A 15,794-nucleotide genomic window follows, 5' to 3' on the forward strand; every position below is an offset into this window, starting at 1 on the left:
GTCACTTTGGCCAAATTTTCCTTACCTAACCAAAAACCCTACATTACAACCTACAAATAAGACCTTTCAGATCCTTGATTTATAGTCACAAAATAGTAGAAGAGAGGTTAGATTTCGAGCAAGCCTATGGTAAACTATGCATGATTGATTGATTTGAGAGCTTGTATTTTACCTATACACTTTGAGAGTGGGAGAATCACACTACATATCTATCTTGTGAGGGCAAATTGACAAGGTTGCATACGTGTTAGTAACTTGAAGCAATGATCAGTTGGTTTACATGTGTGTGAAGTTATTGATGCATGCTATTGTTTATTAACTGAGGCAATGATGAGATCCAACTAATGTGTATGAGTTTATATTTGATTGTTGTCTGCTTCTTGTTTGAGGACAAACAACTGATTAAGTTTGGGGGAGTTGATAAACTCATATTTTAACTGTTTTATTGGGCGTTAAACGTGATGATAATTGGTGTTTAAATGCATATTACTTGAGTTTACGTCCATATTTCACTATAAAGGTGCTTTGATGAGTTTATCCAGTGTTTGAAGTTAAAATAGGTAAAAAGGGGTCAAAATGAGCCAAGCTGTGACTGGGGTCTGCTTCAAACGTTAATCTGCCTATCAATATGGGGTCCAAATCCTATTTTGAGAGTACCATTGTCTTCATCATCGAAAGAGCTTCGCGTGGGTACCTCACACGCCCTAATCGGAGTTCGGATGAGAGAGATAAGGCAGATCTACGAAAGTCGCGCGGACTGCCGGGAGCTACCCGGCTGGGTGAATTTTATGTGCAATAATTCCACCAGAGACTTCTGCCCGACCGGGTGGATTTTATGTGCAATATATCCACCCGGCCGGGTCCGTCTGACTGACGATTTTTAGCCCAGACGTGATTTTTCTGAAGGGAAATAAAAAGAGAAAGCTAGGGCAACGAAAGGGTATTCTTCCCCAGCAGCGAAAATACACTTTCTCTCTCTCTGAAGAACTCTTGGAAGAAGATTGAAGATTCAAGCTTCGATTCCTCCGCCAATTGTAATTCGTATCATGGTTTTTCTTGTATTTCTTAGTTTTTGTCTGATTTCAAGCATGAATATGAGTAACTAAACCCTTTATGTGGAATTTTTGGTGAAGATGCATTGATTCATAGTTTTAATCCAATTGATTTCATTTTTATCTTGCTCTTGTAATTGTTTGAATTATTCTTGTGTTTTTTTTCCTATCAATTGCTTGATCACCAATTGGGAGTGTTAGGATTTCTTAGAGTAATCGGGAGATGAAATATTTAATCTTGATAGAGGAATAATTCACACCTTAATTCAATAAAACTCGGGAGAGTTAAGATTTTGAGTGGGATCTTTAGTCTAATCAAACTTTTGGGAGTTAGGTCTAAGATTTAGAAGGGGACTTCGCTTATTACACCTAATCTACAGATTTCTCACCTCGGGAGGGGGTTTAATCTACAATTGTGATTGATTCAACAATTCTGGAGACTTTAAATGGTAAAACGGTGTTAATTGGGTTAGGCTATGAGTTGTGCATCAGATCCTTGAATTCTGCATATTTCTCCATCATCTACACAATTTGCTTTATCGCTCTCTTGTTTATTTGTTCTAATTTAATCTCTGCATTTACATGTTTTCAGTAGTTGTTAGTTTCAGAACCAAAATTCCTGATTGTCTGGATAGTAGTTGAAGTTTGTTCGTGGTACTTAGGTTTACATTTAATTGTCTCTGTGGGATACGATATACTCTTGCTTGCTATTTGCTACGATAACCCCGTACACTTGCGGGTATTATTTGGGTAAAATAAAGTTGAGTCAATTATTCCAAGCAAGTCCTTCCTTCTCGTGTCCAGTTCTACAGCATCCATCCTGGCCAGTTTGCGTATTTTCTGCTCATACTAACCAGTTTGAACACTTTTCGCAGCTTTTTCACTCGAATTCCTTCTGAACCTTTCCTCCTGATTTAGTACTTCAACCTGCACACTTTAACAACTATTTTGCAGATATTATCCGATAAAGCACCTTATACTGACCAGTAACCAAGGCCGAGAACGAGACTCATCAAACTGCTCACACTTAACTCATACTTGTCCTCAAGTATGAAGAAACAAGCTAAATAAAAATAATGAGTTGAGTTCGCAAGCCTGGTTACCTCCCCTCACCGACCTAAGACTCCAAATCTTAAAAGACTCTTCAAAACATAGATGACTCACAGAAAACAAAAAAATAAGAAAACGGAAAAAAGAAAAAAGAACTCATAAACACATTACACAGGCTATATTTTCAATCAATCCTCCCCCTTGGGTTGAATTAATCCGGCTGTAAACAACTTTGAAATTCTGCCGTCCCCCTTTTCCTTCCCAGTCAGTATATCTGCTCGTCAAGATCACTCAGATTCTCGGCCAAACACCAGATTCACTGTCGCTCATTCCTCACTAGGGATGTTAGGACTGTTTTCTCTCAAAATGCTGAACCACAGATGCTTCGGACTCAGATCTCACGTGCGGCTCCTGAAGGGTTTTAAGGCTTGTAATGGGACTATTGGTTTGTAGTGTATGGGGTAGATGTTCCTAAGGCTCTAAGGTTAAAAAACTACTACTTTATTTCGATATGGGGGAACTGTGTGCATTTGGGCTCTTGGCTGTTGCTTCTCTTCGGCTGGACGTTTTCTGATATTGGACTCCAACTGGTCAGTAACTTCTTTGTGGCTTCGCCACCCTTATTCCTTCTTCTTTCTTTTTGTGGTCAAGTGTTTTCGACCATTTTCTTCAACATTTCTTTATGTGGCTTCGCTACCCTTATTCCTTCTTATTTTTTTGGACCTGAGATTTTTCCAGGTCGATTTTCTCCTTTCCTCTCAATTTCTTTCTCCAGTTGGTTTTTCTTGTATGTCCTCCTGGCCAGTCTCCTTCTTGCCTTATGCCTCGCACTCACACAGTCCCTGTGGTTATTGGGTTATATCTGGGTATAGATTTGGCTAGAAAAAGGGGTTATAAGGGATGGTTTTTTTTTAGGGGGGTTTCCTACTACCTTCAGGACTTGCTACACGCGGTCACTTTACCCTAGACATCCTGTGACAGCCACTCTTTTCTTTTCTAAATTGGTGGAAAGTGGTTCCACTTAGGCTTGTAACTCACCATTTGTATCTGACTCTAAGGATGGGTTTTTCTCTCATACTTGCATCATCAATACTGACTAGGAGATACTAAGAAAGGTGGTTTCTACTTTTGGTGTGTTTTATTTCCATCGATCATCTCGCCTTAAGATTGGATCAGTTGAGTTTTAAGCCCGTGTTTTAACACATGTCCTAAAAAAACCAAAACTTAACCTAAACTGACTTACTAGGGATTGACTCGACACATGACAGCACATATATACAATTATACTGGCCATTATCTCCTCCTCCCACTTTATCCTTGCTTGCCTTCATGCAAGTTTAGTGAAGTGGAAAACAGGATGACTAGTATCCAACACATAGAAGCACAAAAGACCAGAAAACACATAACACATGGAAAACATATTATATATGAAATTCTCACACTTAGACTATGCAATAGGCTAAGTGGGAGAAGAATAACGAACATAGAGAACACATAGACAATGTGGAACAAGAACTAATATGCAAAACATACTATGTCAACAAAAACTTCTCACACTTAGACTATGCAATAGGCTAAGTGGGAGAAGGTATAGGACTCACATAAAAAAAACACAAAACAAAGACAACTTCTAAACATCCTAAACACATATAACGTTGTAAACCCTCGTCTTCTCACACTTAGACTATGGAATAGGCTAAGTGTTATGAATGAGGGTATACGCATGCTAAAACATGTACAAAAAATAGAAACAACACAACTAGAAAAAAAGTTTAATGAAAATAAAAAGAGAGCTAACTGGTCAGTTGGTAGGGTCGGTCATCTTCTCCTCTGGATCCTCTTTGGTTAGGAGCCTTGTGCAGTTTCTTTCTCGGGTTCCTTTGTTGGTACACATCAGGGGTGTCACTCTTTTTCTTATGATTCTTGAAAGTCCCCTTGATTTTCCTCTTTTCCATGGGCCGCAGATGATGGTTGCTGGGGACCTTGCTCCCAATCAGTTTGGGCACTTGTCCCAGCTTCTTGATGATAATGGCCGATAGGACCACCCTGGGCTTCTTGGTCTCCTTCTTTTGCTTTGCTGCCCCATTGTCTTTCCTCTTTCTTTCTTGGTTGCATTTTCCTTCTTTGTCTTGATTTTCGTGTAAGTCAGTTTCTGGTACTGGTGTCTCTTTCTGGGTAGCAGGGATGGCAAGTGGATTGTCGATGTTGGCCTCCTGTACTGGCTGGGTGAAAGTTGCAGTCGGGTTCTCCCCAGGTTTTGTAGGAGAACCTCCTTTCTGGATAGTAAGGGTCGATGACGGATGTCCAGCAACAGCAGGGGTCTTTGACTTGGTTGTAGCATGTTTTGGGTCCTCCCCAGGTTTTGTAGGAGGTCCACTATCTTCCTGGCCAGTATCAGTGTCCTTGCTCTTCTTTTTGTTGCAAGGAGTCTTGTCCTCCTTGCTTGAGATCTCTACAAGATCATGAACCTTGCTGGGCCTCTTCTTTTTCTCAATCCTACGCCTGAAGATTCACCTCGATGCGCGCTTCAGCCCTTGTTTTCTCTCTGCCTTCTTCTCGGCCAGTTGGTGAGCCCCAGTGGCTCTAGCGAATCTTGACTTCTGACAAATAGTCTCTTCAATATCCTCTTCATCAGGTTCTTTAGTGGTTTCCCTTGAATTCTCTTCCGGACCTTGATTGATTTGAGGTTCAGCAACTGGTTCAGTTTCATCAGGACCACTCCTCTTGGTCAGTATGTCCCCCTTATCCTTCGTCTTGCTTGATTCCCCAAATGACTCCTTCCGTTCAGGCTACTTTTAGGATGTTCTTGACCACAATGTCACCTTGCTCACATTAGCCTTGTCAGGTATGTGCACCGTAACTGGGAGCCTTTTCGCATTCCCACGAATCTCGTTCATCGAACTGGCCAGGTAGGACAGTTGCTTATTCAGCATGTCCATATTTTCCTTATGCTCTTTCTGGGCGTTTTGCATGCCTTGCACCACTTCATTATTTGACTGAAATTCGCTCCTCATGGTTTGGTGGTAAGCAAGCATCTCTCTCATCATCTCTTCCATAGATCTTCCTGACTTGTTTTGGTGTAGGAAATAGTTAGGATTTTGCTGATGGTGGGGATTATACTGGGTGTTAGGGTATGGGTGGTTGGTATAGCTTGGCTGATTTTTATGAGAGGGGTACTGGCCGAATTGGTTAGAGTTGTGGGGTTGACTGTGATTGGGATTCAGGTGGTGTAGGTAGGGATTTTGCTGGTGATGGGAGTTATACTGGCCGTTGGGATGCGACTGGTAGATGGGATGGTTTTGATTGTAAGGGTAGTTTGGCTGATTTTGGTGTGAAGGTTACTGACTGAACTGGTTGGGGTGGTTGGGGTGAGTGGGATTGGTAATTCTGGTTTCCCATCTAATATTGTGGCACATAGGTGGTATTTTGATATGGATTTGGTGGGTGCGGATTATGCTGGTTTTTTCCTGACCAGTTCGGATGTGAATCTTGGGCTGGGGGGTACATTCTGAGGTGGGTTGGGATGGTTAGAGTTTCCCTCTCCCCATCTAAAGTCCAGGTGTTCTCTCCAAGGCGTGTCCTCCTACTTTTCAGGATTCCAGTTCCTATTTGAATTCCAAAGCCCAGTCGTATTTGGATAGTGATCCTCTTGGGCAGTTACCGTGGTGGCATTGATTGGAGGAACTTGCGGTTTACTCTTCTCAATTGCTGACAAAAGTGCCCTCTCGAGCTTGTCAATCTGACTCTCTAATTGATCATTATTTCCTACTGCTGCAGCATTTGCCATACCTCTTCTGGACGGGAGAGTACGTGGATTGTCATTGGCTCTTTTCGCGTAGAGAAGTCTTTCCATAATTCTCTTGGCCTCACTAACTCGTAGTTTGGAAAAACTTCCTCCACTTGATGAGTTCACTAAGTCCTTGCTCTCTGCATTCATCCTCTCATAGAAAATCGAGTAAATTTCTACTTCCAACATATGGTGGTTTGGGCATGCGTCCAACAGACCCATGTATCTTGACCAGTAATGACTCAGTGTCTCATCATAACCTCGTGTAACTCCTCGGATTTTATCTCTTAGTGCACTTGTCCTGGCCGCTGAGAAGAACTGATCCAAGAACATAATCTTGAAGTCAGACCAGGTTCTGATACAATTTGGTGGCAGCCTCTTGAACCAAGTATTCGCCTCCCCTTTAAGGGCAAAGGGAAGGGCCTTCAGTCTGTAGTCGCCTTCGCTCGACCCCGCTAGCCGCTTTAGAGCCTTGCAGATTTTGCAAAATTCATGCAAGAACTCGTATGGGCTGTCACAACTCCTTCCCAAGAACACAGGCAAGATGGCCATAATGTGGGGCTCCACGTAGATTGCTTCTTATCATAGGGTCGTGACGATTGCTTGCAGTGGTTCGCCATCCAAGTGAGCGTACAACGAGCTTATCTCGGGATCATTTTCTTGGTCAGCCATGTTGGCTTTCTCCTCTTCAGTTGCGGATATTGATTCCAGTTCACTCTTGATGGCTGTGTTGCTATCCTCCTCACCGCTCGCATCCAAGTTAACAGGCAAGGCAGTGGTTAATTCTGAATGAGTGGTGACTGGATTTACCCCTTCTTCCTTTGGCTAGTTGGACTCAGTTTCATTTAACTGCGGAACACAAAAAATAAAGAAAAGTTTATCTACAATATTCACACCAAAATTCTTAACAAAACTCCTCATAAACTAAGAAACAAAAGAAAAGAAAAACAATTAACTATATGTACACCAAAGTGTCATGCCACAAATGTAAGCAAAAACGCCATCCATCCCCGACAACGGCGCCATTTGATAGAGGGAAAAGATGAGACTATGACTCTGTGTGTGCGTGTCAACTAGCCAGGAGGGTACCTAGACCTAGCTGTGTCGTTGGGTCTGTGTCTATCTTCCCTATCAACAAAAAAATACCTCAACCCACTTCTACTGGCTAGTATAGTGGAGTAAGGGTCAAATCCCACAGGGATGGATGTAGGCGAGATACACTTGCGATGATATTCTGGAAGCAGTTGGTTAGCTACCACGCTTTTTTTTGGGTTGAGTTTTACCTAGTCGGAAAATGAAATGGAACCTATACCCTTCCTGACCAGTAGGTCAGGGTGGGCTCTAAATGCTGCATGCTAAAAGAAATTAAAATGCGTGTGTAAACTAGGGTGCGAGTGTGCATGTAAGAAGCTACTAGACGAAACTTACTAAAAATGGCTAGACAAAATGTAAAGGGAATCAAAGGACATGCTGGCAGACTGTCTGCTGGGTGTGCAGAAAAGCAGAAAAAGTGCAAGTACAAAAGTATAAAGCAACAAAAGCAACACAAGTGGTCCCATTCTTTGATTGTGATATTTTCTTCTTCACCAAGCTAAACTAACAAGATCTAACAAACTTCATTGATGAATGATCAAGCTTAAAAATTCGTAAATGCAATATTTAACTTGAAATCGAGAACGAAAGCTAAGAAAACTGAGATCTACGCAAACTGGTCAGCGGGACAAGGTGACAGAAGCAAGTAGAAACGATTCCCATGTATTTTTGAGGAACTTAACCTGATTAAAACTTGTAAACACTCCAAGAAAACCTAGATCTAACTAAACAAAGCAGATTCAAGCACTTAAACAACAGAAATCAACGTAAAACTACCAGATCTAGCTACTAGGCAGAAAGAAATAGTAAGCAAACTGAAACACAAAATAAAACCACAATAAAATTCATTGCATTCAAGATTATCACCCAAAAGATGTTCCAACTAAGTAGCTACTGGAATCCAAGTCAAAGGCAAGCAAAAACAAGTACTTAAACTAAGAAATCTTAAAAACAAAGCAAGTAAAAGATTGTTTGGCTCATCGGAAACTGAAACTGGAGGAATTTTTGGAACTACGGCGGCTGGAATGAATCAGGCATGATGCTCCTGGCCGGCAGGTGGCCGGAATCTTCAAGTCAGGCTGCTGGATTTAGATGAAACTAAGAGCTAATGGAGCTATTCTCCTCAAAAGTGATGTAGTAGTGATGATAAGTCCTAAGTGAAGTGGTGTAAAAATTTCTCCCTTTTCTTTATGTTCAGCTCCTATTTATAGGGTGGCTTGCCCTAATTTCTAGGGCTTTCTCTTCATGTGGAATGACAATTTTGCCTTCTTTAGATAGGTGATTATTCCAAGCAAGTCCTTCCTTCTCGTGTCCAGTTCTACAGCATCCATCTTGGCCAGTTTGCGTATTTTCTGCTCATACTAACCAGTTTGCACACTTTTCGCAGCTTTTTCACTCGAATTCCTTCTGAACCTTTCCTCCTGATTTAGTACTTCAACCTGCACACTTTAATAACTATTTTGCAGATATTATCCGATAAAGCACCTTATACTGACCAGTAACCAAGCCCGAGAACGAGACTCATCAATATGTCAACACAATTGTATTGACGTATTACATGTATCATATAACATTTTATGGTATATCACGGTTGACATGTATTGATTATCGAAATATGTGAAATTTCCAATAAATATTAGTATTATCAGATTTTATCGTCAAAACATATGCAATTGGGAATTTCATTAAAATCCTTATAAAACTATCTTTAATTTGATATATGTTGCTGAAAAAATAATTTAAATAAGAAACTTATATGAATTCTAAGTTTCGAGATACTCCCTCTGTCCCATTACAAATGAAACGTTTTCCTTTTTGGATTGTCCCATTAAAAATGAAATGTTTCCTAAAATGAAAACAACATCATCTATTTGCTGCTATCTCACTTTACTTTCACTTCATTAACTCACAAAATAATCATGCATAAAATCCATGCCAAAAAGCAAATGTAACGGATGGAGTATTTCATACTCCCTCCGTCCCTCTGTAGTAGAGGCGTTTCATTTTCAGCACCCGTTTTGGAAAAATAATAATAAATAGTTAAAGATAGAAAAAGTAACGTAAGAGATAGAATAATATAGAGAGGACTCTTATCTATATTATTCTCTCTTATTTTACTCTCTCTACACTTTAACTATTTATTATCATTTTTTCAAAATAAGTGCTTAAAATGAAACACCTCTACCACAAAGGAACGGATGGAGTATGAGTTAGTTATAACTAATAAAATTTAGTTTCCAATAATACCCATGGTTAACATTTTTTGCATACCAAATTGGCATCACACGTTAAACTAATCTTGGTAGCATATCTGAAGATCTTATTGTAGTTAGCACACTGTTATTATTCTAATACCCCCCAATATACCTATCTCACTACATATTTTTGACCATGTCAACATTTCATTTTGCATTTTTAAACACTATTGCAATTAGGTCTAACCCCCAAAGTCCAATGGTAGAATTACATGGAGTTAATAAGGGAGGGTGTGATCAATTGCTAACTCAACCCAACTACAACTAATTTAAAATTATAAGATTTGTAGAGATTTAGTGGTCTATAAATTAGTATGTGTAAGTTTATTTTTTTATTATTTAAATTTAAAAAGATAAGAAAACTACCAAATTTAGGGTTTTGGATCAAAATGTCAATATAGTGTATTAAATATAGTAAAGGCCAAAATTGGTCTTGAACATATGACCATTTTACGATTTAGGTCCTAAACTTTATCTTTTGAATTTTTGCATCCTGAACATTTCAAATCGGATCACAATTGGTCCCCCGTTTACAATTCCGTTAAAAACTTACGGTCAACGGGTTTAATCCCGATTTTGACCAAATTAGACTTTTAATTCTGATTTTTTACTGCCTAATTAATTCCCTAATTATTTTAGTAAATATTCATTTAAAATCAGAAATATATAATAGATTAGGGTTCTTATTTCATCGTCCTCACATCGGGTTTACTCCTTTTCTTTCATCTTCTTCCTTCCTCTTCCTCTCAAGCCGTAGTTATGGAGCGTTCAACTTTCAGTAAAGGGTCCGGCGTGAGTGGCGGCAGTCGATTTGACCTGTGATTCCGATACGAGTCTTGCAATTGCAAGAAACTTGCTTCACTTCGTATCGTCAAAAGCCATGATAAACCTACAAGGGGGAAGCTCTACTTTGTTTGTGAGAAAAAAGAGTGCACTTTGTTCAAGTGGTGCTCACCAATCGAACCAATTGAAGAAGATGATGGTGTGGAATCATTGCCGAAGGGTTAGTCAAGTGTAAGGCTTCGTCGAGAACTACTCTAATCCCTCGTCCAACAAAGGGATTTGCCGGCGATCGAAGTGAGCGGGAGGGAGATGGAGGGTTAAACGTCGCGGGAGGGAGAGGGGAGAGGGAGAATACGATTCATTTTCTGGCAAAGTGTTAGAGAAAGAATTTGTTTTAATTTCAATTTGTTATTTTAATTTCAATTTGTTAGAAGACAATTCATTTTTAAAATATATTTTTTTTGTTTTATTATATTTCAGAAGACGATTCAGTTTCAAAATATATTTCAATTTGTTGTGTATATTTATTTTTAATATATTTGTTTTGTTTTATTAGGAGTAATAAATAGAATAATAATTAATGATACAATTAGTGACTTAAAAATCATAATTAAGAGTTTTAATCAGTCAAAATTAGGTTAAATCCGTTGACTGTTACAAAATTAACGGAATTGTAAACGGATGACCAATTGTGTCAAGTAGTGTAGTTTCCATTTGTCCATCCAGTTGATCAGTTAGGAGTTGTCTTAGGTAGATCAGGTCTTAGCAAAGTTCAGTCCAGTTGATCAGTCAGAAATCGCAAGTGGTCAATCAGTTTTTGCGTAGTTAGTTTAGTGATCAGTTAGATTAGTTTTTTTTATTTAGCTCCGTCAAATAGGATAAATCTTAACCCACTTAGTTTGCGTGGCAACAGCCATCCCGAAATGTCCACAACACATGTTGAAACACCTTAATCTCTGTGGGATTCGACCCTTACTTCCCTTTACTAGTTAATAGTACTGTGGGTTAAGGCTTTAAAGGTTCCTCGTTCTAGGATTGCACACCCGACGACACGTAGATAGACTTTTAGGAGTCGTCTTGACCAGTTAGACTTCCACCGCTTGATCCGTCTGCGAATCATCACATGTCAGGTTGAAGTGTGTCTGCTGGGTCAGTTGGTCGATGTCCTCTTGATCAGTCTGCGTTAATTTCACTTAATTACGTTGCGTGCAATTCAACTCAAACGATGCTCTTTCAGTTGCGCTTAGGTGTGACCTACTGGTCTATCAGCGTAACTGCATGGAGTTAATAAGGGCTTAAGCCCCCATTCAATTAATTTTTTTGTATTTATATATTATTATCGACTTTTTTAGATTTTGTGTTAATCATTGTGCAAAAGCCCTTATTATGATAATAAAATATATGGTAGTTATTTTCTCAAAATTTCAAATTAAAATTTATCCCTTCAGAGCATCTTCAAGGGAATTAGGTAAATTGAGAAGGTATATTTCATTTACCTCTTCATAAAGGTAAGAGTGAATAGCACAAAAGTGGCCTAACTTTTCGCCGTGTAACAGCAGAGGCCCCTAACATTTAAAAATCCCATTGCAAGTATCTAACAAAATATATAATCACAAATCGTGTATATTTTGCCATTTTTCGGATGAAAATGCCCAAATGGGTTGAAGGGCAGTTTAGACAATTTACCCACTAAACCTGCACCCTATGCTGCACATAGCCTGCATGTGTAAGTCCTGTCTTGTCAAACAGAATAGTAATCATATTTCCATTCTCCTATTTTCTTTCATCTTTCCCTCCCTCTCTAAATGATTTGCATTCGACACTGCATTATAAACACTCTGTTTCTTTCATCTTTCATTTTCGTTGGCTTTCATATTTCCCACTCTGAACATAATAGGCGATTTTATGTTGTTCCGCATCTGGGAATTTAGGGGATTGCATTTGTTGGCAGAAAGTTCGGCATCTGGAATTTAGGGGATTTCATTTCTTCGGCATCTGGAATTTAGGGGATTTCATCTGGATTTCGCTGAATTTAGGGTATCTATAAAGGTTTAGGTGATTTCATATGAAATTTTATTTTGCAATTGTTGGTTGATTTTTTTTGTTGTAGGGTTACTGTCGGGTATCTGAAAAACTATTTTGCAATTCTTGGTCGAATGTAATGGTTGTAGGGTTATAGTCGGGGCATCTGTAAAATTTTGCAGTTCTTGGTTGAAGTTTGCAGTTGGGCGGAATTATGATTTCAGTTTTTTGTGCTATGTGCTATCTTTCGGCAAAATTGCATTGCTGATTTGAATTTTGTATTGTCGAATTGAATTCAGGTCGTGTTGCAATGTCTTCTTCTTCTTCTTCTCAATCTTTCGGTTCAAGCTTCAATTGGAATTGGCCTCGTCCCGAAACTGTGAATTGTAATCACGATCTTGAGGCTGAGCTTGTAACATCTAGGACGGCTGCTAACCCGGGTAGACGTTACTATCGCTGCCCAATATGGAAGGTTAAAATCATGAATTTTTGTCTATTTTTCCATTAATTTTGTTGGCAGAAAGATTAATGAGAAAGTATTAAGCAGGAAGATGATTGCAAGTTTTTTCGATGGGTTGATGCGAGTCTATCCCCAAGCCAAGACAGTTACTTTCAGAGAGTAAAACTTGAGCGAGACCAATTCGAATCTGAACTTCGAGCCAAATCGCTACTTGAAGGTGTTCTGCAAGAGAAATTGCGCATGAAAACTGTGGAGTTTGAAGCCTTGAAGTTACAACTGGGCATGAAAACTGAAGAGTGTGATGCATTAGCGCTAACAATTGGTAAAACGGCAACAACTCTCCGACAGTTAAAAATCACAATCTTGTTCTTATTTATTGTAATTTTTCTACTATTATAACAAAGTTATGTCGTGTTCACTCCTTCGTTATCTTCTGATGTTGATTGATTACGCTTTGTTTTCATCTATGCCTGAAATCACGAATGAGGTTACTCGACTATGACTGAAATCACAAACTATGTACACCAATGAATACAAACCGACGAAGATCACCGCGGTGGCCGCATCGCTGAGGCAGAGTCCGGGTCCGAGTCCTTGGTACCAGATCCGAAACATTAGGCTGCAACAATTAATAGTATAGTAAATATATATGAGAAAACACTGTGTACAAGTAGAGAATGTAGGTGCAGATGCTTATTGCATAGTACCTCTTGGCGTCGGCGATTGTTCGACGACTCAGGCAAAGTACTCTCACCACGTTAACATGACCCGTTGTGCTATGAAGTCTCCCCAACTTGAGAACGGACATCTGTCCGAGGATCATTGCTGCATGTCCTCCTATTATGACCTTTTTGACCGCACCGACGACATTTCATCATGAAGGTGCGACGCAATGACTCACCTCCATCCGCATGAAGACGAATCTGGGGCTCCTCAAGTCTCAGTTTCTTCGGCCTACCACGCTATCGCTTTGACCTCGGGGGCGTCAGTTCCACCGCACAATCAGAAGTAGTCTTGGGCCAATTGTCCACCCCATTGATGGGGTAAAGGACATTATTGTACAACATGACCATTATTGACTTAAAATAATAGCGGGAAATGAATCGCGTCACGTCGTCACCCTTCTTATTGATTGTTTCGATAGCATGAGTACACGAGATTCCGGTTAGCTGCCACAATCTGCAGGAGCATGTAAAATCGCGCATGTTGACAACATATTGGCCAGAAGGCCCAGTTACTTGGTACGAAGAATGTCTGTTCCATGTAACCCTCCACGATGAAGCCCGCGCGTACCACTTATCAACAAGCTCCTTGATAACAGGAGGGACTGCGTGATCGTAGCTTTTGATCCACTGGCCTCTGATCTAAATTCTTTCAATTTGACTTGTTCGAATGTCCTCCAACATGCTGATAATTGCTTTCTCTCGAGCCAATGCAATCTTCGAATTGAATGTCTCACAAATGTGGTTGAGGAGCACATCACAACAAGTGTGTGGAGAGAAAAATGCCTTGACCCACTTTTCTTTGGGAGCAACTCCAGAAAGCCACTGATGTGCTTGGGGATACTCGGTCTGCAAAGCATCCATCTTGTCCACATAATGTTCGAGGGTGGTACTCGAGGTAATCTCCCGTAACCGGTCTTTGAAATTTTCCGACAAATCTCTTCTTGAAATTGTTGTATTTGTGCTGAACACAGAAGCGATGCTCGCTCTGTCGGAATTCCTCAACAATCAACTTTGCAAGGCCCTGATGCAACACAACAAAACAAAAATTACCACAAAATCACAGTTCCAGTACATAATGTATTGATCAAATCACAGATAAAATTAAATCACATACCAAGTACATTATGTAATATTGAAATCACGGCGGCCATACCTTTTGTTGGTCAGACATAAACACATATCGTGGGCCATTTGCATGCAAGTTAAGGTCATCAGATAAGTACTCCACGACCCACTTCCACTGGACATAACTCTCGGCCTCAGTCACAGCCCAAGCAATCGGCCACCAGCCATTGTTGGAATCAATCCCCATTGTTGTCATGAGCTGTCCTTTGTACATCCCTTGCAAGAAACAAGCGCCGAAGAAGATAATTGTCCGACATAACTGCATCCATCCCTTTTTCAATGGTCCTAGACAGCAGTAGAACCTCAGGAATCTCGGACATACGGCGCCATCCCTCGTATTCTCATAATGTATATGTATGCTGGAATCAGTGTGCATCCGCTCAAATTCAGCTTTGTAGTAGAACAAGTTTCTGTATTGGGTTGCCACAGAGCCGAATATGCCGTCCAATGCATGCTCTCTGGCCCGATATGCCTTCATCCTACCTATCTTCAGGCCAAAATCTTCATCGACACACTGCCGTATAGCTGCAAGTGGAATGTGAGGGCTGGCTTTGATCTTCTTCATATAACGCTCACCTAGCCATTTTGCCGTCAGCCACTTCAAATCCAACACCTGAGAGCATGTGTGCGCGTGATCGCGTTGCATATTCATCACGACGTAATCCCGACCGTTGTGTATTTCGTGCTTCCTCAAGTACACATACCACTCACAGCCTTGCCCTTTACAAATCACACGAAGTTTGTCGCCGTCATTTCTTTTCACGTGCACCCGCCTTCTGTTCATTATTGCGTACTACCTCAACACGTCATAGAAGAAATCTCTATGCTTAAAAACATCACCAGGCTTCCACAACGGAAGCTCATTACTCTCGAGCTTGAACGGGGTAAACTTTATGCCTCTCTTCTTCAAACCCTCCAATTCCTCAAGGTCATCAATATCTTGTAGCTCTTCCACAAATTCTTCCTCGAAAGTGGGTTATCTGTCATGTTCCTCTTGTCCACATAAGGCGAATATTTCCCCCGCCGTTTATCCCCTGACCCCCTGACTCCGTCTGCTCTTCGCTTTCACCCGATTGGTCTACATTCTCTGGCTCCTGTCTCGCATGTTGTTGTTGGAAAATGGATTCGTAATATGAGGTGAAAAGCTGCTCATCTCGGCACATGTGTGTCAATGAGATAAAATGGTCCATCTCATCATCTTCATCATCAGTCGGCGGTCCCTCGTTATGGAGATGGCAGCCGTCCGGAACGTACTCAAACGATGGAATGTATACCTCCACTTGAGGTTCTACTCCCGGCCCATCATGTACTTCCTGTCCACCCTGTACTTCGGGTCCAGCTTGCACTTCCGGTCCACCCTGCACTTCAGGCCCATCATGAACTTCATGGCCAGCTTGTTCCACATCACGTTCAAGTCCGGACATTAGCAATTCATCCAGAATC

The 15,794-nt window shown here is 40.5% G+C and overlaps 1 protein-coding gene across 1 annotated transcript; it reads right to left on the reverse strand.

Annotated features, from left to right (window-relative positions):
- Positions 1 to 6,471: 6,471 nt before the first annotated feature.
- LOC121760311 lies at positions 6,472 to 15,135 on the reverse strand. Its single transcript, XM_042156018.1, has 3 exons — positions 14,380 to 15,135; positions 14,068 to 14,247; positions 6,472 to 6,714 (listed from the first exon to the last, which is right to left on the reverse strand). Exons 1-3 carry the CDS (start codon positions 15,133 to 15,135, stop codon positions 6,472 to 6,474), a joined length of 1,179 nt encoding a protein of 392 aa, XP_042011952.1.
- Positions 15,136 to 15,794: the final 659 nt, after the last annotated feature.

The sequence above is a fragment of the Salvia splendens genome, chromosome 1 (genome assembly GCF_004379255.2).
Source record: "Salvia splendens isolate huo1 chromosome 1, SspV2, whole genome shotgun sequence".
In the NCBI taxonomy this organism is placed as follows: Eukaryota; Viridiplantae; Streptophyta; class Magnoliopsida; order Lamiales; family Lamiaceae; genus Salvia; species Salvia splendens.